This window comes from Sminthopsis crassicaudata, chromosome 5 (assembly GCF_048593235.1).
Source record: "Sminthopsis crassicaudata isolate SCR6 chromosome 5, ASM4859323v1, whole genome shotgun sequence".
Taxonomy (NCBI): Eukaryota; Metazoa; Chordata; class Mammalia; order Dasyuromorphia; family Dasyuridae; genus Sminthopsis; species Sminthopsis crassicaudata.
Genome location: NC_133621.1, coordinates 280854018 through 280877313, shown reverse-complemented (window position 1 = coordinate 280877313; position 23296 = coordinate 280854018). Strand labels below are relative to the sequence as shown.

The following is a 23296-nucleotide window of genomic DNA, read 5'->3' as shown; positions in this document are numbered from 1 at the left end:
GAGCTTGCTTCCATAGAGGAAGAGATAAAATAGTATAAAGGAAGATAAAACTACAGTTTACAAAGGCAACAGGTAAATGGTGGAGAAATACATTTTGAGAAGAAACTCTAAAGTCTTGAAGATTAGAAAATACAAGGCATAGGCAGAGAACAAAATTTCTATAGTACTTAGAATTTCTTTAGGCAAGTAGTGAAAGGTAAGGTCAATAAGTACACTACAATAAACTCTACTAATAATAATGACTTATTTTTTGGTGAGGCAATTGGGTTTAAGTGACTTGCCCAAGGTTACACAGCTATTACATGATAAGTGTCTGATATTACATTTGAATCAGGTCCTCCTTGTTGCAAAACCACTGCCCTTACCACTTATCCAACTAGTTGATCCTATTAACTTAAATATTTAAAATTAAAACCTATAATAAAACAATAAGATTTTTGATCCACCATGCAGGATCCATGTTATCAAACATAATAAGTACTGCAGACAAAAATCAATAAGTCTGATTATATAGAGATCTGTGTAACAAACAAACAAATAAACAAACAAACAAAAACGTGCTTTTGAAACTAAAAGAATAGAAAAAGGTTGGAAAATATTTCAAATCTCTATATAAACTAAGTTAGATAATAACAATATGTAAGATATACATTCAACTCTCAATATGCATATATTTTAACTTTTGCAAATTCAAGTATTTGTGAGATTAAGTCAGTAACCTCATGTTCACTTTCATGATAACAACCTGCATGCAAAGTAGAGATGAAAAATGAAAGCCACAATGCTGCAAATTTGTGGAGCAGCTGATATGTATTATTCCCTTCATTAGTCTTATTCATCTTATTTTTATAGATTAAAGAAGTCTGTGCATTCCATTGCCTATGAAAATTTACATGTCTGGACTTAAAACTCAAAGATCTATTATAATTATGCTCCCAAAATCTAATGCAACACTCAAGGGGTCCTCTAAATAAGAACATTACAGAAATATATCTCATTACAACAAAGAATATTGAAGAAAGTAGATTAGGACACATTGAAATGAGATTTCTTTTTTTTTTTTAAGACAAATTCTAAACACAGACTGTATAAACAATACCTTAATAAAACTGTAATCAATCTTAGTGTCACAAGATTACATAACTTAGAAAAAAATCCTTTTTAAGCAGTTATTATATAAATATATGCCTATACATGTGTATGTATATATATATATATATATATATGTGTGTGTGCGTGTGTTTGTGTGTGTGTCAGACACAGTGTACAATGGTGTGAATATGAATACAAGTAAAAGGAAAGGCAGCCTTCCCCTCAAGGAGCTTAAATTCTAATGAGTAAAAGGAAGCTGGAAAAAGGTCAAAGACAAAGGATTCATCTGGGAACATGTCAGAAAATTACTTCAACAGTATTTCTAGGTTAGAAATAATATGGTCAATCATTCCTAGGTAAAGATGAACTTTGGTTTGGTGGTCATTGGAATTGAATGCCCTCTTTCCCATTTCCCATATATTCTATGTATAGTTTGACTTTAAAATCATTTTCTAACAATGTGACTTCCATGACAGCTGAAGATTGACTGTATCTGACACATATCTTTTAATCTCTAAATCTAGCAAAATAGCTCAAAATGAAGAAATGACAATAAAAATATCATTAACTTCATGAAAAAATGTTCCAGTTTCCCACCACTGAAAGAAACTTAAAAATCAACATGTTTATTTGATCACCTTAAGAAGGTGAAAAATTAAAAAGAATAGAGAATTCTGGGAAGATGGAGGAGCAAGTTGGTAAATTTGAAGCTCTCCAGATTTTCCCCACAAATAGAACAAATTTGTGCCTCAGGGCCAACACTGGTGATAGATCAAGATAACTTGGGGCAGGACAGGGCTTCTGATACAATCCAAAAAGCCCCAAGATTGAGGAGTAACTTGTCTGATGTGCAAACACCTCCAGGCAAACTACACAGAAACATCAAGTGGGGAGCCTCTCAGCTAGCTGGATATGGCTGGAGTCTCGGCAGAAACTTTCACTCCACCCCACTCTTTGTCAAATTCGGGTTTGAGTCTAGGAAGACAGAGTGAATCCTGGATGACTGGGAATTCCAGGCTCCACTGTGCTGCAGAGAGAAGGCCCTGGGTAGGAAGAAATCAGCACTTGGTGAAGGTGGAGCTCTTGATTTGGAATTCCTGATCAGAGTGGAGATCTCAAGGGAAGCTTGAGGCACCATCCTCCAATCCTATGATTAGAGATGTTTATACTTCTTATTAAAAAAAAATGAGCCAGCAAAGTAGACTCCCACCATTAAATCATATTATGGGAATAGAGAAAACCAGAATTCATCTTCAGAGGAGGACATTTTAGTAACAAAAAGCTTCTTCTACCTCAAAGAGTAATGTGAAATGGCCCCCTGCCCAGAGAGAATTTATGGAGGAATTAAAAAAAGAATTCAAACATCAAATGAGAGACATAGAGGAAAAAACTTTAAAAAATAAAAATAAAAAGCCAAACAATGAAAAAAAGACGATTATGAAAAAAAAGTTAGCCAACTAGCAAAGGAGGGACAGAGTCTCAAAGATGAAATCTGAAAATGAGAATTGGATAAAGGGAAGCCAGTGAAGCTATGAGAAACCAAGAAATAACAAAATAGACTATAAAGAATGAGAAAATAGAAGAAGGTAAAACATCCTATATGAAAACTGAAAGATGTGAAGAGCAGATCAAGAAAAGAAAATATAGGAATAAGCTCACTGTTATAACTTTTTGACAAAAAAATGGACCTTGACACAATAATGCACGAATACAGTCCTGGAGTGATAGGACATGAAGGGAAAAATAGAAATAGAAAAAATCCCCTGATCACCACCACAAAAGATTCTTTTTGGAAAATAAACAGGAATATTCTAGTCAAATAGTGAAATCCCCAGATCAAAAAGAAAATTTTGCAAAAAGCAAAAAAAAAAAATCAAAACATTGGAGCTGTTACAATTAGAATTGTGCAAGACTTATCAGCACCTACAATAGAAGACTACAGGTCTACAGGTCCTGGAATCAATCTATCCACAACAGGAAAAAAATAAAAAGCTATTCCTATGGCCAAAAATATCACATCCAACAAAATTATCTATAATTTTGAATGATAAAAAATGAATATTAAATGAACTTGCAAATTTTCAGGACTTTCTTTCAACCAAACCTGAACTTAACAGAAAATTTAACATATAAGGGACAATATTAAAGAGCAATTTTGAAGAATTCCGCATAGAGAAACTGTTTAAACATCAAAATATTGTTTGGTTTTCCCTGGAAATGTATACTATGCTTTTAAGATTTACATCAACAGTAAGGTAGCTCAAAGGAAAGACTGGTAGAGTTAAGATAAAAATAGTAATTATGTAATAGAAAGAAAGCATAGAAGAAGAATACAAGCAAGCATTAGAGAGAGGGAAGACACAGTTCTGAAAACCTACTCACATCAGGAATGGGTTCAACACTACATATATAATATGAAAAGTATAGCACTCTCCAAAAATCTATAAAGAAGTAAGGGTAGTGGGGTGGGCAGATGGGGAAGCAAAGGGTAAGGAAAGAAGACAAGGGAGGGATCCTGGAGTGGGGAGAGGTTAAGTAATAACAAGACAAGTTATAAAACAGAATTTAATTAGAATCAGTAGGGATAGGAAAGTCGTGTGTGTGTGTGTGTGTGTGTGTGTGTGTGTGTGTGTGTGTGTGTGTGTCTATATATGTCTACATAAATATATATTTTCTTAATGGTAGCTTTCTTGAGGGTGAGAGGGTAGATGAAAGGAAAGAGTATAGTAAATAAGTTATACGGCAGAGAAAACAATTTACAAAGAAGTAAAGAAAAAATGGATATTCATGAAATTAATTTCTTCTAATAAATATATAATTTCTTTATCTGGTAATTTGTTGATGTATATTTTTAATTCTCCTTGAATTTTTGAAGGGCACATGACAATGTTATCTTTTGCTTTGTTTTATTTTGTTTTGTATTCCTTTTCTGTTTTTATTTTTTTTACTGTTTTTTTCAAATAAAATAAATTTTACAAATAAACAAAATGTCATAGAAAAACAAAAAAAAAAATTTACAAATCGTGGGAAATTCTAATATACCACTAGGAGAACTATAATTGGTCCAGGTGTTTTAGAAAACAATATGTAAGAATCAAAATACTATTTTTTTATTCCATTGCTAAGAATTCATCCTAAAAAGAGCAAGGACAGGAAAAATAAGAACTATGTGTACAGAAATATTCATAGGTGCTCTATTTGTAATAAAAAATCAGGAGCAACCGGTGCAACCAACTTTTAGAGAAAATTAGTATTATTATGGAATGAATCACAGATATGGAGCAAGAAGAGACCTCTAGGAACATCATAATATTATTTATTTTAGAGTGTAAGTCATGGGATTTGAAGCCTGGTTCTCCACTCCAAATCTAAGACTCTTTTCAGTGCATAGTTAAATACAAAGGTAACAAGAAAATATGGAGACTGATAGAGAAATATTAGCAGAATGTAAATTGCATAAAAGTTGGTTTCAGTTAGTTATTCAGAAGAAAAAAAAAACACAACAAAACTTAGAGGTGGGGAAACTTGAAAGTCTGATGCAGAAAAAAAGCTTCTTTGCTTTAAAATAATTTGGGTCCTTTTAACTCCATTTGGATCTTTGGTATTAAATAACTAAAGAGATTGTATAGTATGTTTACAATATCTTTTAACAAAACAAAGCACTGTCTAAACTGAAATATGAGTAGAAAAAAAAATCAATAAAGAAACTTTACCTCCATATCAAAACTGAATTCGTTATCTGTGATTAGCTGGAGAATTTTCCATTCTGGTATGTCAGAGTATCTTTCAAAAAGAAACCAAAAATTAGTTCTTTTATTTCCAGAAGTCAATCATGAACAAGAAAACTTTTTAGTTGTTGCAAGGTTCTTTGTTACCCAATGATATGTTACAAAGGATGATTGAATAGAAGATATAATCAACTATTCCTATTCCAAGATTCATTTTGGTAGAGAAGAAAATATTAGTTTAGAAGCTATCAGGGGCTCTTTCCTCCAGAATAATCTCACTTAATTTTTACACTTTTCTAAAGTTGATAAACAAACACAATGGGACATTATAAATTCCCAAATTATTAAAACCTTGGAAATCTATTTGTAATAGCATGTCACTGTTCTCTGTACCTTCCCTTCTAAATTGTGACAATTACCCTCAACAGGTTTCAGCTCTAGATATGAGTTGTATTTGTTGTTCAATCATTTCAGTAGTGTCTTATTCTTTGATCCCATTTGGCATTTGATTGGCATAGGTACTAAAGTGGTTTGCCATTTCTTTCCTCAATTCTTTCACAGATGGGGAAACTCAGGAAAACAGGATTAAGTGAGACTTGCCTGGAATCATAACCAAATAAGTATCTGATCTAGATTAGAACTCAGATGACCCTTCTTGATTCCAAACCCAGGACACAGTGCCCACTGCTTTGCCTAGTTGTCCTTTAGATATGTGAATATATCATGCGTTCCAGTCTCAGTAAGTCTTTATTGTAAAAGTAAATGTTTATCTTCCTTGCTAGAAAAAGTTTTTACGATCCCTGTGGTAATCTACTTTCAAGGAGTTTCAACTCCAGATTTTTCAATTCACTTGCGCTGGAGGGAGAGAGTGGTTGAGTTCAGAATTCAAGTTGGGGTACATTATTTGTCTTTGATTAATGTAGGGAAATTTCAGAGAGAAAATAATGCAGATGAGCAACTGTTATGGGAAAAATTTCTGGGGCACACTTGCTCAATATAACAAAGGGGGGACTTGAATCCAATTTATCTTTATTCCCTGTTCACTAGCACAAAACCATTCTCTTCTCAGCTCCTTAGGATGTGTTAGCACATCTTTCTTTCTCTTTCCTTCTTCCTTTCCTTCTTCCTTTCCTTTCCTTTCCTTTCCTTTTTCCTTTCCTTTTTCCTTTCCTTTCCTTTTTCCTTTCCTTTCCTTTTTCCTTTCCTTTCCTTTCCTTTCCTTTCCTTTCCTTTCCTTTCCTTTCCTTTCCTTTCCTTTCCTTTCCCTTCCCTTTCCCTTTCCCTTTCCCTTTCCCTTTCCCTTTCCCTTTCCCTTTCCCTTTCCCTTTCCCTTTCCCTTTCCCTTTCCCTTTCCCTTTCCCTTTCCCTTTCCCTTTCCCTTTCCCTTTCCCTTTCCCTTTCCCTTTCCCTTTCCCTTTCCCTTTCCCTTTCCCTTTCCCTTTCCCTTTCCCTTTCCCTTTCCCTTTCCCTTTCCCTTTCCCTTTCCCTTTCCCTTTCCCTTTCCCTTTCCCTTTCCCTTTCCCTTTCCTTTCCTTTCCTTTCCTTTCCTTTCCTTTCCTTTCCTTTCCTTTCCTTTCCTTTCCTTTCCTTTCCTTTCCTTTCCTTTCCTTTCCTTTCCTTTCCTTTCCTTTCCTTCCTTCCTTCCTTCCTTCCTTCCTTCCTTCCTTCCTTCCTTCCTTCCTTCATTCCTTTTGCTCTGATACTTTGATACACATGAGCAATCTCCCTTCCTTTCTTCTTAAACTTGAGAACTGACTGCTTATTTGGTCCTGTTTTTTAACATTCTTCTTCCCTTTCTCATTTTTCAGTTGTATTTCATCTCCTTTTCCTCCTCTTTATAGCCTTCACCTTGTCTTCTTTCTTATGTCTTTTCCATCTCCTCAAATCCTCTTTGGGCTCACTTTCTTTTCTTCCTTTAGTTGGAATCTATCTTCTTCAACTCAGCTTCTCAATTTTCACTTCAACTAACTCTACTTTTTACTTAAACTTCTCAAGGCCTCCTGAATTTTTTTATTAACTTCCAAATTTTTATTTTTCTTTCCAGATTCTTAGGGCTTCAAAATCATGTTCCTATTTGCTTCCCCTTAAATTCACATCTAAAAGAGGAATAATATAATACCATTAACAGGAATAATGTAAATGCTGCAACATGTCCATCAACCATAATCCCATAGAAAAAGAGATCAATTTCCTGGGACTATCTTGTTAGCATATCTAAAAGACTGACTCAATTATCTCTTTAGGTATCCTGCAACAACTTCCATAGATACAATGTACATGAGAGTTTGTTCTTACCTAGGCTCCCCCCCCTTGTTCCCTTCCTAACTCTGTTCTAATGGGCTCTTTTCTCTACATCAAGGACTTACTTCCCTCTGACTTTAAAAAGCCATGTCACTTGAAACATCTTGCTTAATCATATTTGATTTAGCCCCTAAGCTATTTCACATTAATCAATGCCATCCTATGGGGCTGTGAAAATATGTCAGTTGAATTTGTCATATTAGGAACTGCTCTGGGTGCTTTATAGTTCTAATACTTCATTTTTTAAATAAATATAGGAAGAAAGGTTCCAAATGTTCAGCTTCTTGGGATCAGGGGACTCTTCCCACCAATCTCCCGAGACAATCACTCCCAACTTTGCCTCTTTTCTCTTCACCTTCCTCCTTATTTAAGAGAAAAAAATTATCATTTCTTGGAATACTTCATTCTACTTGATCATCTAGAAAGTGGAAAGGCGTTTTTCCAGAATTTTCACCTTCTTTTATATTAAGAGTAACTCTTAACACTGACAGCAACAAAGAGCACAGAATCTGTAGGACACTGCAAAATAACATTCTGTGCTGTGGGAAAATGAGCTCACTAAAAGTGAGATACTTAGCAATCTCTGTTTTAGTCATTCCTGTTAATGACCTTTACAACTAATCCTTTGCCATATCTGTTTGCCTTTGTAGGAGCTCCAGAGAAGTGCGTTTTCAAAAGGTTTACTACTTCTCAAGATACAATGCCAACTTGCCCACATCTCTCTAATTGGAAAGAAGAATATTCCTGCCAAAGTCTCAAAGTAAAAATTAGCTCTCTACCATAGTTGTCTACAAGAGTTCCAAGCAGAAACTACTCACCAGACGCTTCCCTCTTCTCTACCATTGCTTCTCTCCTTGCTGAGAAATCTCCAATACCATCTCTTGTCTTAATTTAGGATCCTGGTCCCAGTGACTAACCCCCAGCCCCTGTTGATAACTCCTTGATCTGAGCACTTAGGTAAAACTTCTGCAAGTAGAAGATGATACATATTTGCATTGCAGATGTGATTTAAAAGCCCCCTTCCAGGTGGCTAACATGTGGTGTGGCCATATGGAACATAGCTGGTTCATTCTTCATTCATCAAATACTATTTATTAATAGTTCTATTAGGGTTTTGTGGATAGGAAGTAGGAAGGGGGTAAAAATACAGTGGATTCAACTTCTTCCTTTGTCACATAATGATTTCATGAACCCAAACTAGTCACTTAATCCTTCAGCTTCCTCAGTCAACTATCTATACACAAAACAGTTAATAATCTGATAAATAAGCTTGAATAAACACATGCACACACATACACATAGTGTACATATATGTGTGTGTATATATACACACACATATGCAATATATGCATAAACATATATACACACATAATAATGTACATATATATATATATATATATATATATATATATATATATATATGTGCAAATGCACATGTACCTAGTAGGTGTCCAGTAAACCTAATTTGTTGAAAGTTAATTAAGCAAAAACATGAATTAATATGATAGTATAAAAATTCTATAGCATAGTATAGCATAGTATACTATAGTAGTATAAAAATTTTGGATTCATGACAGTCTGCTTTGTCTGAATTGAAAAACCTATTGAAGACTGGACCAAGAAGATTAATCAAAAGCTACAAAGCCTACCTGCTTGTAGAATCTTCTGAAGAACTTTCTTCTGCTATTGTAGAAAAAAGTAAAATACAATTAAAACTTAATATATAAAAATTAATATAAAAGGCATAATTTTAAAGCTATTCTACAATGTATTTTTGAGCAACGCCAATATGATTCAAAGGGAATTGTGATATAGATAAATGTCTTTAAGTTGAATGAGGTGGGTAGAAAGAGGTGGTCTTAAAATATGAGTTATCTGTGAGTGATCTGGTTACATTAATTGCTTCGCACTTTCAGAGCACCATATCTCTAAGCAAATACCATAAATAAAAAGAACAATCTGCTCTAACATGATTAATTTGGGCTTTTTTATGTAAGTAGATTGCAAAGACGATATTGGGAAAGATCGACTTTCTTACCACAGTCCTCACAGATAAAATGTTTGGAAATATAGTACTGCCACATTCAGCATGACATGGCAGAATATTCCCTTTTATAAATCAGAGAAATCCACAGACATTCAGTTTAGCATAACATAACATATTTCTATCTCTTCTCCATGGGCAAGAGATCCAAAACAATGTAACCTGTCTAAAGCTCTATAATCCCTGGAAGAAAGGGATTAATAAGTAGAAAACCAATGTATTTTTTCTATTCAAGTCTTCTTGGGAAGGGAAACTAAAAATAAAAACAAAAGTAATGATTTACAATGCACATCTATTATTTCTTCTGATCTTTGACTGCAAAATATAGTTTAAAAATATTGTACTGGGCAATAAAATAAGAAATTCTTTTTTTTTACTACGAACCATGACATGAGTCTAAGGGAAAGAACTAAGAGATAACTATTTCTCCATTTCACTAGGTATATTATTTTGTTATTTAATTCATAAATCATTCTCCAAAATTGAGTTTCTCCAAAACATTGAAAATGATGCTGCCAGATTGCTTTTGAACTAATTATGTCCAAAGGAATATGAGATTTCATTTGTATGGAAATCACAGTGATAAAAATTACCTTCACTGATAAACAGGGAATTTCTCTGCAAATGATATTCTTTTAATTTAATAGTTTTTATTTACCAGATATATGCATGGGGAATTTCACAACATTGACAATTGCGAAACCGTTTTTTCTAATTTTTCCCCTCGTTCCCCCCCACCCCAAAGATGGCAGGTTGGTCAATACATGTTCGATATCTTAAAGTAGAAATTTATACATACACACACACACACACACACACACACACACACACACACACGACCAAAAGGTTGTTTTGCAGTCCAAAAAGAATCGGACTTTGAAACAGTGTACAATTAGCCTGTGAAGGAAATATAAAATGCAGGCGGACAAAATTAGAGGGATTGGGAATTCTATGTAGTGGTTCTTATGCTGGGTGTAGCTGGTTCAGTTCATTATTGCTCTATTGGAAGTGATTTGGTTCATCTTATTGTTGAAAATGACCATATCCATCAGAATTGATCATCATATAGTATTGTTGTGCAAGTATACAACGATCTTCTGGTCCTACTCATTTCACTCAGCATCAGGTCATGTAAATCTATCCAGGCTTTTCTGAAATCATCCTGCTAGTCATTTCTTACACAGCAATCATATTCCATAATATTCATATACCACAATTTATTCAGCCCTTCTCTAATCAATGGGCATCCGCATCCCTTTCCCTTCTTTAAGATCTCTTTGGGATATAAGACCAGAAGTAAAACTGCTGGGTGAAAGGGGATGCACAGTTTGATAACTTTTTGAGCAAAGTTGAAAATTGCTCTCCAGAATGGCTGGATGCATTCACAATTCCAGCAACAATGTGTCAGTGTCCCTGTTTTCCCACATCCCCTTCAACATTCTGCATTATCTTTCCCTGTCATTCTAGCCAATTAGAGATGTGTAGTGGTATCTCAGAGTTGTTTTAATTTGCATTTCTCTGATTAATAATGACATGGAGCATCTTTTCATATAGCTAGAAATAGTTTCAATTTCTTCTTCTGAGAATTGTCTGTTCATATCCTTTGACCATTTATCAATAGGAGAATGGCTTGATTTCTTATAAATTAGAGTCAATTCTCTTTATATTTTGGAAATGAAGCCTTTATTGCAAATGATATTCTTAGTGAATTATTAAGTTGAGGCGCTGTGAGGTTAAGCAACTTGTGTAGAGTCAACCAGCTAGGATGTATCAGAAGTGAGTTTTAAACCTATGTCTTCTGACAGTAAAGGACAGCTCTTTAGCCAGTTTACCCAACTGGTTAGGACCTGCAAAAATGTTCACTGTGTCTCCTCAGACTGAGAATTTAGAGTTCCCGCTACTCTCTGATATATTTTAAGTGAAATTTCATTATATAACATAATACATATTGAGTTATCTAATAATGATTTATTTCCATTTAAACATAAGTAAGCTAAAAATGTCATTCTATACTGTGCAGCCAAAAATGGTATTTCTAGATACTTTCCTGAAGAGTGGAGGGCCTGAAGATATCAACTATGTTCATAAATATCAAAGTAGCTAATGCTTCTCCCTAGGCAGATATTTTAGTATGGTAGTTTTTTAAAACATAAAATCAAGGAGACAAAAAATGCACAAATCTTTGAGCTCTTCCTTCCTTTTGTCACATAAAGCCTCTGAATTGGTTTTCGAGTGACAGAATCCACATATATTTTCAGCAGAAGATACTTTGGAAGAACCTCAGGAAAAGTCGGTCTGAAGAACAGGGGTAGGGTGGAGGTGGCCCAGCAAAGGTACAATACAGGGACTGAGGTCAGAGTGGATTCTGTCCCCTGGAGAAATTTACTGGGAATCTTTTAACTATAATACAAGCTATTCTGTCTTGGTTCAGAAACCACTGGATCAGCAAACAGACTTTTCCTGAAGTTCTTCCAAAATATCTTCTGCTGAAAGACTTTCAACTCAACTTCAGAAGACAAATAATGAGACCCCAAACCCCAGGAAAACAAATGGGTTTAGCCATGCTTACACAGCACTAGATGGAAGACAGCAACCCTGGCCCCAGGGAAGCATGAAACTACTGTTGCCTGTAGAGGAAATTTGAGATAGAGGAAATTTGGGACAATTTCCCTATTGTCCTAAGAGCAGACCAGAACATTTAAAAATGAAAAGCAAAAGAACTCTGACCATAGATAGATTCTATGGAGATAGGGAAGTGCAGACCTCAAACCCTGATGACACTTGAGGCAAAAAGCCATCAGGTCAAGCCTCAAAATGTAAGATAACTTGGTCTGCAACTCTGAAGATTCTCTTAGTAAGAATTATAAATAGATCTTAAAAGAGTTAAAAGGAAAGTGGAGAAAGGAAATGAAAGCTTTAGAAAAAGAACCAGAGATCTTGTTTTAAAAAAAATACTACTTCCCGGGGGGGTGGGGGCGGGGCAGAGCCAAGATGGTGGAGAGGATAGATGCTTCATTCTGAACTCCCTTCTACCCTCACTTACTATATACCTAATTCAGCCTCAGAAATCATGCTTGACTGGTAGGATTCCCAAATATTGGGAGTACAACACTTTGCCAGCCAAAGATTACTTGGAACTTCGCCAGATAAAGTCTGTCTTGATCGGGTAGGAGGAGTCCAGAGCAGCCAGGGAGTCAGAACACGGAGGCTTGCCCATGCTGAGTGGACCCGGAGCACAGTGTGATCCCTGTGGGTGGAGAATTTGCAGGGAGGACTCTACCACACGTTGTCTGCTCTGCTTTAATTGAAAAGCAGTAGATCAACAGAGAAGTTACACAAACACCAAAGGTAGCATATACACCAAAACACCAGAGTTTAACAGGACCTGACCATACCCACCCAGCACCAGGAGTGACCCAGCACAACCCCAGTACAGCTGTTCAGCCATAGTCTACCAGAACAGAGACACTTCTGCTGCTCAACCGCTTGTCCCAAGGCAGCCACTAGTGGGGCTCTGCCCAGGGCACACTTCCTGCCCAGTGGGGTACTTCCAAAGAAAATCACACTACTGCATAGCAGGGTTCTGCCCAAGACACTCATAATTTCTGCACAGTGGGGGCTCTGCCCAGGGCAGTAAGACTTTGCAGCAGAATGTCCACTCTTCAAGCCTGTTTTTGCAGGACAGTTACTGTCTATCTGTCCCTGTTTTGCAGAGGAAGCTGAGAACCTCCTTCCCCTGAAGCCAGACACTAAGGGCTTTAAAAAAAATGAATAAAAAAGCCAAGCTAGCTTTAACTATAGATAGCTTCTATACAGAAATAGAGCAGATTTCTAACCCTAAGGAGACTAATAGAAGAAAATTTCCAGAAAAAAAAAAAACAAAAACAAAAACAAAGGGGGATATAACCTGATCCCCATCAGACAAGTTCAACTGGAAGAAATCAGAAAATATCCTAAAACAGAGCTAGAAGAAAAATGGATAAAAAAAAAAGAGAAGCTCTGCAAAAGAGCATGAGAAATGCATATAACTCATTAAAAGAAAGATTTGATAAAGTGGAAAAAGAAAACAACTTCCTGAAATGTGAAATGGAAAAGGTAAGGGACTCCCAGGTAAACAGAATTTGTGAATTGGAAAAGGTAAAGAAGTCCCAGGAAAGTAAGATTTGTTCATTGGAAAAATGAAAATAACTCATTAAAAACAAAACAAAACAAAACAAAACAAAACAAAACAAAACAAAACAAACAAACAAAAAAAAAAAATGAGTGAAATGGAAAAAATTCCATAGAGCAAAACAAGTCATTTAAAAACTCAATTGGACATATAGAAAAAGAAGGGAAAAAAGTTAATGAAGCTAATAACTTATTAAAAATAAGAACTGATTTGATTAAAAATCAGAACTGATCAGAATTGAATGTAAACTGCTTGCATTATTATCTTTCTACCCAGGTTACTTATACCTTTGGAATCCAATTATTACCATGCGACAAGAAAATTGGATTTACACACATATATTATATCTAGGTTATGCTGTAGTACATTTAATATTCATGGAATTGCCTGTCATCTAGGGGAGGGAGTAGAGGCAGGGAGGGAGGGAGGGGAAAATTTGGAAAAATGAATACAGGGATAATGTAAAAAAATATATATATTCATGCATATGTACTATGAAAAAATTATATTTATAAAATTAATTTAAAAACTCAGAATTGAAAAAACAGAAATGAATGATTATTTGAGACATCAAGAATCAGTCAAGAAAAAACAAAAAAATGAAAAAAATAGAAAAAAATGTTAAATATCTACGTGGAAAAATAAGAGACCTGGAAAATAGATCTAGGACACATAATCTAAGGATAATTGGAATCTCTGAAAAGCATGATGAGCAAAAAGAGCCTAGACACTATTTTTCAGAAAATCCTCCAAGAGAACTGCCTCACATGTAAGAGAATCAGAAGGTAAAATAGGCATTGAACCCCCAAATAAAACGTCAAGTAATAACGTGGCTAAATTTCAGAACTGTCAGACTTAGGAAAAAATGTTACAAGCAGCCAGAAAAAAAAAAAAAAAAAAAAAAAAACAATACCAAGGAGCGACAATATAGGATAACTCAGAATCTAGCAGCTTCCACATTAAAGGATCAAAGGGCCTGGAATCTCAGCTTCTGAAAGTCAAAAAGACTTGGAATGCAGCCAAGAATAAACTACCCAGCTAAGCTGCACATTTTCTTCCAGGGAAGAAGATAGACATTCAATGAAACAAGTGAATTCCATTTATTCCTAATGAAAAAATAAATAAATAAATAGAGCTAAACAAAAAATTTAACCTCCCAATAGGAGAACCATAAAAGATAAAAAGAACTCTTGTTTTTTGTTATAGGCATAAATAAAGAGCATTTGTATAATTTGGTTTTACTGTTATAATATTTAAAAAATTGGAAAATAAAAGTGGAAAGGGGATTTTATCAGAAAAGGGAAAAGGGGAGATAAAAGAGGGAAATTACATCACACAAAGAGGCAAAGGAAACCTATTATATCTGAGGGAATTAAGGGAGAGGGAGGTACATCGTACTCTCATCAGATTTGGCTCAAAGAGAAAATATTAGACATATTTGGTTTACAGAGAAACTTCTCTCACCTCATTGAAAAGTGGGAGATGAAAAGGGAGAAGGAAAGGAGTAAACTAAATAGAAGGGAATACAGAAAAAAAAAATAAGACAAAGTTAAAGGAAAGGAGGAGGGACTGAAAGGGGATGGGAGGGATTCTAAAAAGGGAGAGCGGCATGAGGCAAGTGGTGCCCTAAGTTTAATACTGGGGACATGGGTAAAGAGGGAAAGGAAAAGGAAAGTATAATCTGGGGATAATAAGATGGCAGAAAATACAGAATTAGTACTTTTAACTGTAAATGTGAATGTGATGAATTCTCCCATAAAGTGGAGTCTGATGCACACTGCATCAAAAGCCAGAATCCTTCAATATATGGTTTGCAGGAAACACATTTAAAGCAGGGTAATACATACAGAGTCAAGGTAAAAGGCTGTAGGAGGATCTATTCATTATGCTTCAGGTGAATTCAGAATAGCAGGGCTAGCCATTTTCAGATCAAGAAAAGCAAAATATTATCTAATTAAAAGAAATAAGGAAGGAAAGTACATCTTGCAAAAGAGTAGCATAGACAATGAAGCAGTATCAATACTAAACATATATGCACCAAGTAGTGAATATATATTGTGCATATATGGTGCGCCAAGATCTCCTAAAGGAGAAGTTGAAAGAGTTGGAAGAAAAAATACACAGCAAACTATAATAGTTGGAGAACTCAACCTTGCACTTTCAGAATTAGATAAATCAAACCACAAAACAAATAAGAAAGAAGTTAAAGAGGTAAATATTGGTAATATTGGAAAAGTTAGATATGACAGATCTTTTGAGAAAACTGAATAGAGACAGGAAGGAGTATACTTTCTTCTCAGCAGTTCATGGAACTTCTACAAAAATTGACCATATATTGGGACATAAAGACCTCAAAATTAAATGCAGAAAGTTAGAAATAGTAAATTCATTCTTTTTAGATCACAATGAAAAAACTACATTCAACAAAAAGCTAGGGCTAAACAAAAAAGTAATTGGAAACTAAATAATCTCATCCTAAGGAATGAATGGGTCAAATCATAGACACAATAATTTCACTCAAGAGAATGACGACAATGAGACAACATACCAAAATTTGTGGGATGCAGCCACAGTGGTAATAAGGGAAAATTTTATATCTCTAGAGGCTTACTTGAATAAAATAGAGAAAGAAGATCAATGAATTGGGTTTACTACTTAAAAAGTTAGAAAAAGAGCAAATTAACCCTCCCATCAAATATTAACTTGGAATACTAAAATGAAAATGAAAATAAAATTGAATATAAAAAAACTTTTAAATTAATAAATAAAACTTGAGAGTTTGTTTTATGAAAAAAAAACGATAAAATTGATAAACCTTTGGTAAATTTGATTAGAAAAAGGAAAGAAAGTGGGGCAGAGCCAAGATGGCACAGAAGATACACATGCATTTCTAAGCTCCCTTTTACCATCAATACCAACTAGTGAAATCAGCTTCAAAAATAATGCTGGACTGATAAAAACCACAAGGATTAGAAGCACAACTTACCAGAAAAAGAGAATCTGGAATTTTAACAGAAAAGGTCGGTTCTAAGAGGAGGAAAAAAAGCACCGGCACAGACAGGGTTGGACTAAGGGCTAGCACATTGAGTCAAATGGGCTGGGGAGAACTCTGGGATCAGAGAAGCCACTGAGATAGAGGAATCTGGCATAGGCTGATAGCTCCACTCTGCTTGTAAAATGGCACATAAGAAGAGAAATCAAAGCCACTTTAAAGTAAAAATCCAGAAAATATAATCACCCCAAACCAGAAGTTACCTAACACTAATCTCATTATGGTGTGCAGCCCCCTTCTGCTGTCCGGGGCTTTTCCTTAGGGCAGTTAAGAATGTGAACAGCAGGGGACACAGCCTGGGGCAGGCTGTGATCCTCATAGTGTGGGGCTCAGCCTGAGGTAGTGGAATTCTCACAGTAGTGAAACTTCAGCAGCAGTGGAACTCCCACAGCAGCAGAACCCCTGCAACAGCAAGTGTGCTTTCTGAGCAGAGATGTCCAGTTTAAGAGCAGGGGCTTTTTGTGTCAGCTGGTAATATTTACGGCCCTATGGGAGGCTTTGCCTGGGGTTTGTGACGCTTTTACTGTTCAGCCTCTAGTCTCAGGGCAGTTGCTAGGTGACATAGTGTGGGTCCTTCAATGGGCACTCCTTGCTGCAGCCCTGCTAACCACCTCTGAGTCATTTCTGTTGGGAGGAAGAGAACTCTCTCCCAGAGTTCTCTCTTAGCCCAGTCAAAGGATTGCTGCATCCTATCAACTGTCTGGGAGAAAGCTGGTAAATTTCATACAAAAGAGCAGACCCCCACAGAGTTTTAAGAATGAGTAAGAAACTGAAGAGAATGATTGACACATTCTATACTGAGAAAGAGCTGGTATCCAACCCCAAGGAAGCTAACAGCAAACACTCTCCAGATAACAGCCTAAAAGGGAATGATACATGCCCGTCAACACATAATCCTCTCCTAGAAGAGACTGTTCAAAAGTTAAGAGATTTTGAAGAAAAATGGGGAAAGGAAAGAGAAGCTATGATAGAGAATAACAACGTCCTGAAATTTGAGTTGGAAAAAAATACAGAATTCACAGGAGGTGCAGGGAAACAAAATTTTGTGAATTAGAAAAGATTAACAAAAAACAGGAAAGTAAGATTTCTAAATTGGAGAAGATAAAAAAAATCCTTAAAAAGTAGTGTTTGTGATGTGGAAAAAGAAAATAACTCACTAAAAAAATAGTGAAATGGAAAAAAATTCAACTGAGCAAAATAATTCATTTAAAAGCTCAATTGGACCCATACAAAAAGAACTAAAAATTTGAAGAAAATGACTCATTAAAAATCAGAACTGAACAAATAGAAATGAATGATTCATTGAGAAATCAAGAATCAGTCAAACAAAACAAAACAAAACAAAAAAATAAATAAATGAAAAGCTGGAGAATAACATCAAATATTTACTGGGAAAATCTATAGACTTGGAAAATAGATCTAGGAGAGATAATCTGAGGATCATTGGACTTACTGAAAATTATGATGAAAAAAAGAGCCCAGATTCTATTTTACAGGAAATCATCAACGAGAATTGTCCAGAGATAATAGGAACAGAAGGGAAAATAGGCGATGAAAGGATTCCTCGAACATCTTCTGAAAAAGACCCTAAAAAAAGAACATTGTGGCTAAGCTGCCAAACTACCAAACTAAGGAAAAAATATTGCAAGTAGCAAGGAAAAAAAAATTCATATCAAGATTCCACAATAAGGATCACTCAAGACCTGGGTGCCTCCACATTAAAGGATCGTAGGGCCTAGAACCTGATATTCTGAAAGTCAAAAGAACTAGTATTGCAACCAATAATAAACTATCCAACTAAGTTTAGCATTTTCTTCCATGGAAGAAGATGGACATTTAATGAAACAGAGGAATTCCATTTGTTTCTAAGGAAAAAAAAAAAAAAAAAAAAAAAAAAAAAAAACAGATTTAAACAAAAAATTTGATCTACATCCACAAGTCTCAAGAGAAGCAAAAAAAAAAGGTAAAAAGCACTCTTGAGAACTGTATCTCTGTTGTGGATACAAAGTCCACATGGATAATTTAATTTTACTGATATAACATGAAAAAGAAGTAGTAAAGGGAAGGAGATAGTATCATAAAATGGGAAAGGAAAGATAAAAAGAAGGAATCTAAATCCCAGGAGGAGGCATAGAAAATTTACCACATCTGAGGGAACTTAGAGAGGGGGAGAAATATTGTATAAATCTTACTCTCATCAGAGTAGGCTCAAAGAGTAAATAATTGACATATTTGTTTTTCACAAAATTCTCTCTCACCTCATTAAAAGTGCGGAGAGGAAAAAGGAAAAGAAAAAGAGGAATAAGGGAAGGGTACAAGAAAGGAGAAGGGACTTAAAAAGAGGGGGGAGGGATACTTAAAAGGGAGGGCTATGCATCACAAGTGGGGTCCATAAATTCAATACTGGGTAAAGGTTTCAGGGGGACAAGGGGGAAAAAAAAGCATAATCAGGGAATAATATGATGGCAGGAAATACAGAATTAGTAATTTTAACTCTAAATGTGAATGGCATGAACTCTCCCATTAAACTGAGGCAGATAGCAGACTGGATCAAATGTCAGAACCCTACAATATGTTGTTTACAGGAAACACATTTAAAGGAGGGAGATACATACAGAGTAAAGGTAAAAGGTTGGAAAAGAATCTATTATGTTTCAGGTGAAGCCAAAAAAGCAGGGCTAGCCATCCTTATCTCAGATCAAGCAAAAGCAGAAATTGATCCAATTAAAAGAGATAAGGAAGGAAACCATATCCTGCTAAAAGGTAGCATAGATAATGAAACCATATCAATACTAAACATATATGCACCAAATGGTATGCCATCTGACTTCCTAAAGGAGAAGTTAAGAGAGTTGCAAAAAAAATTAAACAGCAAATCTATAATAGTGAGAGACCTTAACCTTGCACTCTCAGAATTAGATAAATCAAACCATAAAAAAAATAAGAAAGGAATTAAAGAGGTAAATGGAACATTAGAAAAACTAGGTATGATAGATCTTTGGAGAAAACTGAATGGTGATAGAAAGGAGTATACTTTTTTCTCAGCAGTTCATGGAACCAATACAAATATTGACCATATATTGGGACGTAAAAATCTCAAAATTTAATGCAGGAAGGTAGAAATAGTAAATGCCTTCATCTCAGATCACAATGCAATAAAAACTACATTCAACAAGAAGTTAGGGGCAAATAGACCAAAAAGTAATTTGAAACTAAATAATCTCATCTTAAAAATGACTAGGTAAAACAGCAAATTATAGAAAAAAATAATAATTTCACACAAGATAATGACAATGATGAGACATCATACCAAAATTTGTGGGATGCAGCAAAAGAGGTGATAAGGGGAAATGCCATGTCTTTAGAGGCTTACTTGAATAAAAGAGAGAAAGAGAAGATCAATAAATTGGGCCTGCAACTTGAAAAGCTAGAAAAGGACCAAAATAAACCCCCCAACCAAACACTAAACTTGAAATTCTAAAATTAAAAGGAGAAATCAATAATATTGAAAGTAGTGGGCAGGTAGGTGGCCCAGTGGATAGAGCACCAGCCTTGAATTCAGGAGGACCTGAGTTTAAATCTGGCCTCAGACATTTAACATTTCCTAGCTGTGTGACCCTGGGCCAGTCACTTAACCCCAGCCTCAGGAAAAAAAATAAGAAAAAAAACAAAAAAATGAAAAAAAAATCTATTGAATTAATAAATAAAACTAAGAGTTGGTTTTATGAAAAAGCTAATAAAATAGATAGACCTTTGGTAAATCTGATTAGAAAAAGGAAAGGGAAAACTTAAATTGTTAGTCTTACAAATGAAAAGAGGGATCTTTCCACCAATGAAGAGGAAATTAGAGAAATAATAAGGAGTTACTTTCCCCAACTTTAAATGGATGACTACCTCCAAAAATATAGGCTTCCTAGATTAAGAGAAGGAGGAGGTAAACTGCTTAAATAGTCCCAACCAAAAACTAAACTTGAAATTCTAAAATTAAAAGGAGAAATCAATAATATTGAAAATAGTGGGCAGCTAGGTGGCCCAGTGGATAGAGCACCAGCCTTGAGTTCAAATCTGGCCTCAGACATTTGACACTTCCTAGCTGTGTGACCCTGGATAAGTCACTGAACCCCAGCCTCAGTAAAAAAATAAAGAAAGAAAAAAAAAAAAGAAAGAAAAAAACCCCTTTTAATTGATAAATAAAACTAAGAGTTGGTTTTATGAAAAAGCTAATAAAATAGATAAAACTTTGTTAAATCTGATTAGAAAAAGGAAAGGGAAAACAAATTGTTCGTCTTAAAAATGAAAAGGGGGATTTTTCCACCAACGAAGAGGAAATTAGAGAAATAATAAGGAGTTACTTTGCCCAATTTTAAATGGATGACTACCTCCAATAATATAGGCTTCCTAGATTAACAGAGGAGGAGGTAAACTGCTTAAATAGTCCCATTTAAGAAAAAAAGAAATAGAACAAGCTATTACTCAACTCCCCAAGAAAAAATCCCCAGGACCACATGGGTTTACATGTGAATTCTACCAAACATTTAAAAAACAAGTAGCCCCAATGTTATATAAATTATTTGAAAAAATAGAGGATGAAGGAGTCCTACCAAACTCTTTATATGACACAGACATGTCACTGATGATACTAAACGAGGTAGGTTGAAAACTGAGAAAGAAAACTATAGACCAATCTCCTTAATGAATATTGATGCTAAAATCTTAAATAAGATATTAGCAAAAAGACTTCAGAAAATCATCCCCAGAATAATACACTATGATCAAGTAGGATTTATACAAGGAATGGAATGCAGGGCTGGTTTAATATTAGGAAAACTATTAGGAAAACTATTAGTATAATTGACCATATTAATAATCAAATTTTAAAAAAGCTTATGATCATCTCAATAGATGCAAAAAAAAGCATTTGATAAAATATAACATCCATTCCTACTACAAACACTTGAGAGAATAGGAATAAATGGACTATTCCTTAAAATAGCCATGAGCCTATACTTAAGACCATCAGTAAGCATACTAGGTAATGGAGATAAACTGGAACCTTTCCTAGTAAGATCAGGAGTGAAAAAGGTTGCCCACTATCACCATTACTATTCAATATTGTATTAGAAATGCTAGCCACGGCAATAAGATTCAAGAAAGAGATTAAAGGAATAAGAGTAGGTAATGAAGAAATCAAACTATCACTCTTTGCAGATGGTTTGATGGTATAGTTAGAGAACCCAAGAGATTCTAATAAAAAGTTATTGGAATTCACAACTTTAGCAAATTTGCTGAATACAAAATAAATCCACATAATTTTCCAGCATTTTTATACACCACCAACAAAATGCAACAGCAAGAGATACAAAGAGAAATTCCATTCCAAACAACTGTCAAGACTATAAAATATTTGGGAATCCATCTACCAAAGAAAAGTCAGGAATTATATGAGCAAAATTACGAAACACTTGCCACAAAAATAAAGTCAGATTTAAATAATTGGAAAGACATTAAGTGCTCTTGGATAGACCGAGCGAATGTAATAAAGATGACAATGCTCCCCAAACTAATCTATTTATTTAGTGCTATACCAATCAGACTCCCAAGAAACTATTTTAATGACCTAGAAAAAATAACAACAGAAATTATATGGAACAATAAGAGGTCGAGAATTTCAAGGGAAGTAATGAAAAAAAAATTAAATGAAGTTGGTCTAGCTGTACCTGATCTAGAACTATATTATAAAACAACAGTCATTAAAACCATTTGGTATTGGCTAAGAAATAGACTAGTCGATCAGGGGAAAAGATTGGGTACACAGGACAAAATAGGGTACAACTATAGAAATCTAGATTTTGACAAACCCAAAGACACCAACATTTGGGATAAGAATTCATTATTTGAAAAAAAAAAAAAAAAACTGTTGGGAATACTGGAAATTAGTATGGCAAAAATTAGATATGGACCCACACTTAACACCATATACCAAGATAAGACCAAAATGGGTCCATGATTTAGGCATAAAGAATGAGATCATAAACAGATTAGAGGAACTGGGGATAGTCTACCTTTCAGACCTGTGGAGGACAAAGAAATTTATGACCAAAGGAGAACTAGAGATCATTATTGATCACAAAATAGAAGATTTTGATTACATCAAATTAAAAAGCATTTGTACAAACAAAACTAATGCAAACAAGATTAGAAGGGAAGTAACAAATTGGGAAAATATATGGAGGGCTGTGAAAAGCAAGTGGTGTTCACAAGTTTAATACTGGGTAGGGGGGTAAGAGGGAAGGAAAGGTTAAAAACATAAGCAGAGGTTAACAGGATGGCAAGCAATATAGAATTAGTCATTCTAACCATAAATGTGAATGGGGTAAACTCCCTTGTAAAGAGGAATCAGTGAGTAGACTAGATTAAAAGTCAGAATCCTACTATAAGTTGTTTACAGGAAATACACCTGAAACAGGGTAATGCATTCAAACTAAAAGTAAAGGAATCTACTATACTTCAGGTAAAGCCAAAAAAGCAGGGGTAGCCATCATCATCTCAGATCAAGTAAAAACAAAAATTGATCGAATTAAAAGAGATAAGGAAGGGCATTATATCCTGCTAAAGGGCAGCATCAATAATGAAGCAGTATCAATATTAAACATATACTCACCCAGTGGTGCAGCATCTAAATTCTTAAAAGAGAAAATAAGGGAGCTGAAAGAAGAAATAGACAGCAAAACTATAATAGTGGGAGATCTCAACCTTGCACTCTCAGAATTAGATAAACCAAACCATAAAATAAATAAGAAAGAAGCCAAACAGGTAAATAGAATACTAGAAAAGTTTGATATGATAGATCTTTGGCGAATTTCATTCAATTTATATTAAATCATAAGAAATGGTATCATTTATTTACC

The 23296-nt window shown here is 34.8% G+C and overlaps 1 protein-coding gene across 12 annotated transcripts in view; it reads right to left on the bottom strand.

Annotated features, from left to right (window-relative positions):
• The window catches only part of LOC141544742 (uncharacterized), a 146522-nt gene that overhangs the window by 27590 nt on the left and 95636 nt on the right, over positions 1 to 23296 (bottom strand). For all 12 annotated transcript variants that reach the window (XM_074271249.1, XM_074271238.1, XM_074271240.1 and 9 more), the window contains exons 7-8: positions 8771 to 8804; positions 4806 to 4875 (exon numbers count right to left, since the gene is read on the bottom strand). In XM_074271249.1, the coding sequence (XP_074127350.1) occupies positions 4806 to 4875; positions 8771 to 8804 (104 nt within the window). The remainder of the gene's footprint in view (positions 1 to 4805; positions 4876 to 8770; positions 8805 to 23296) is intronic.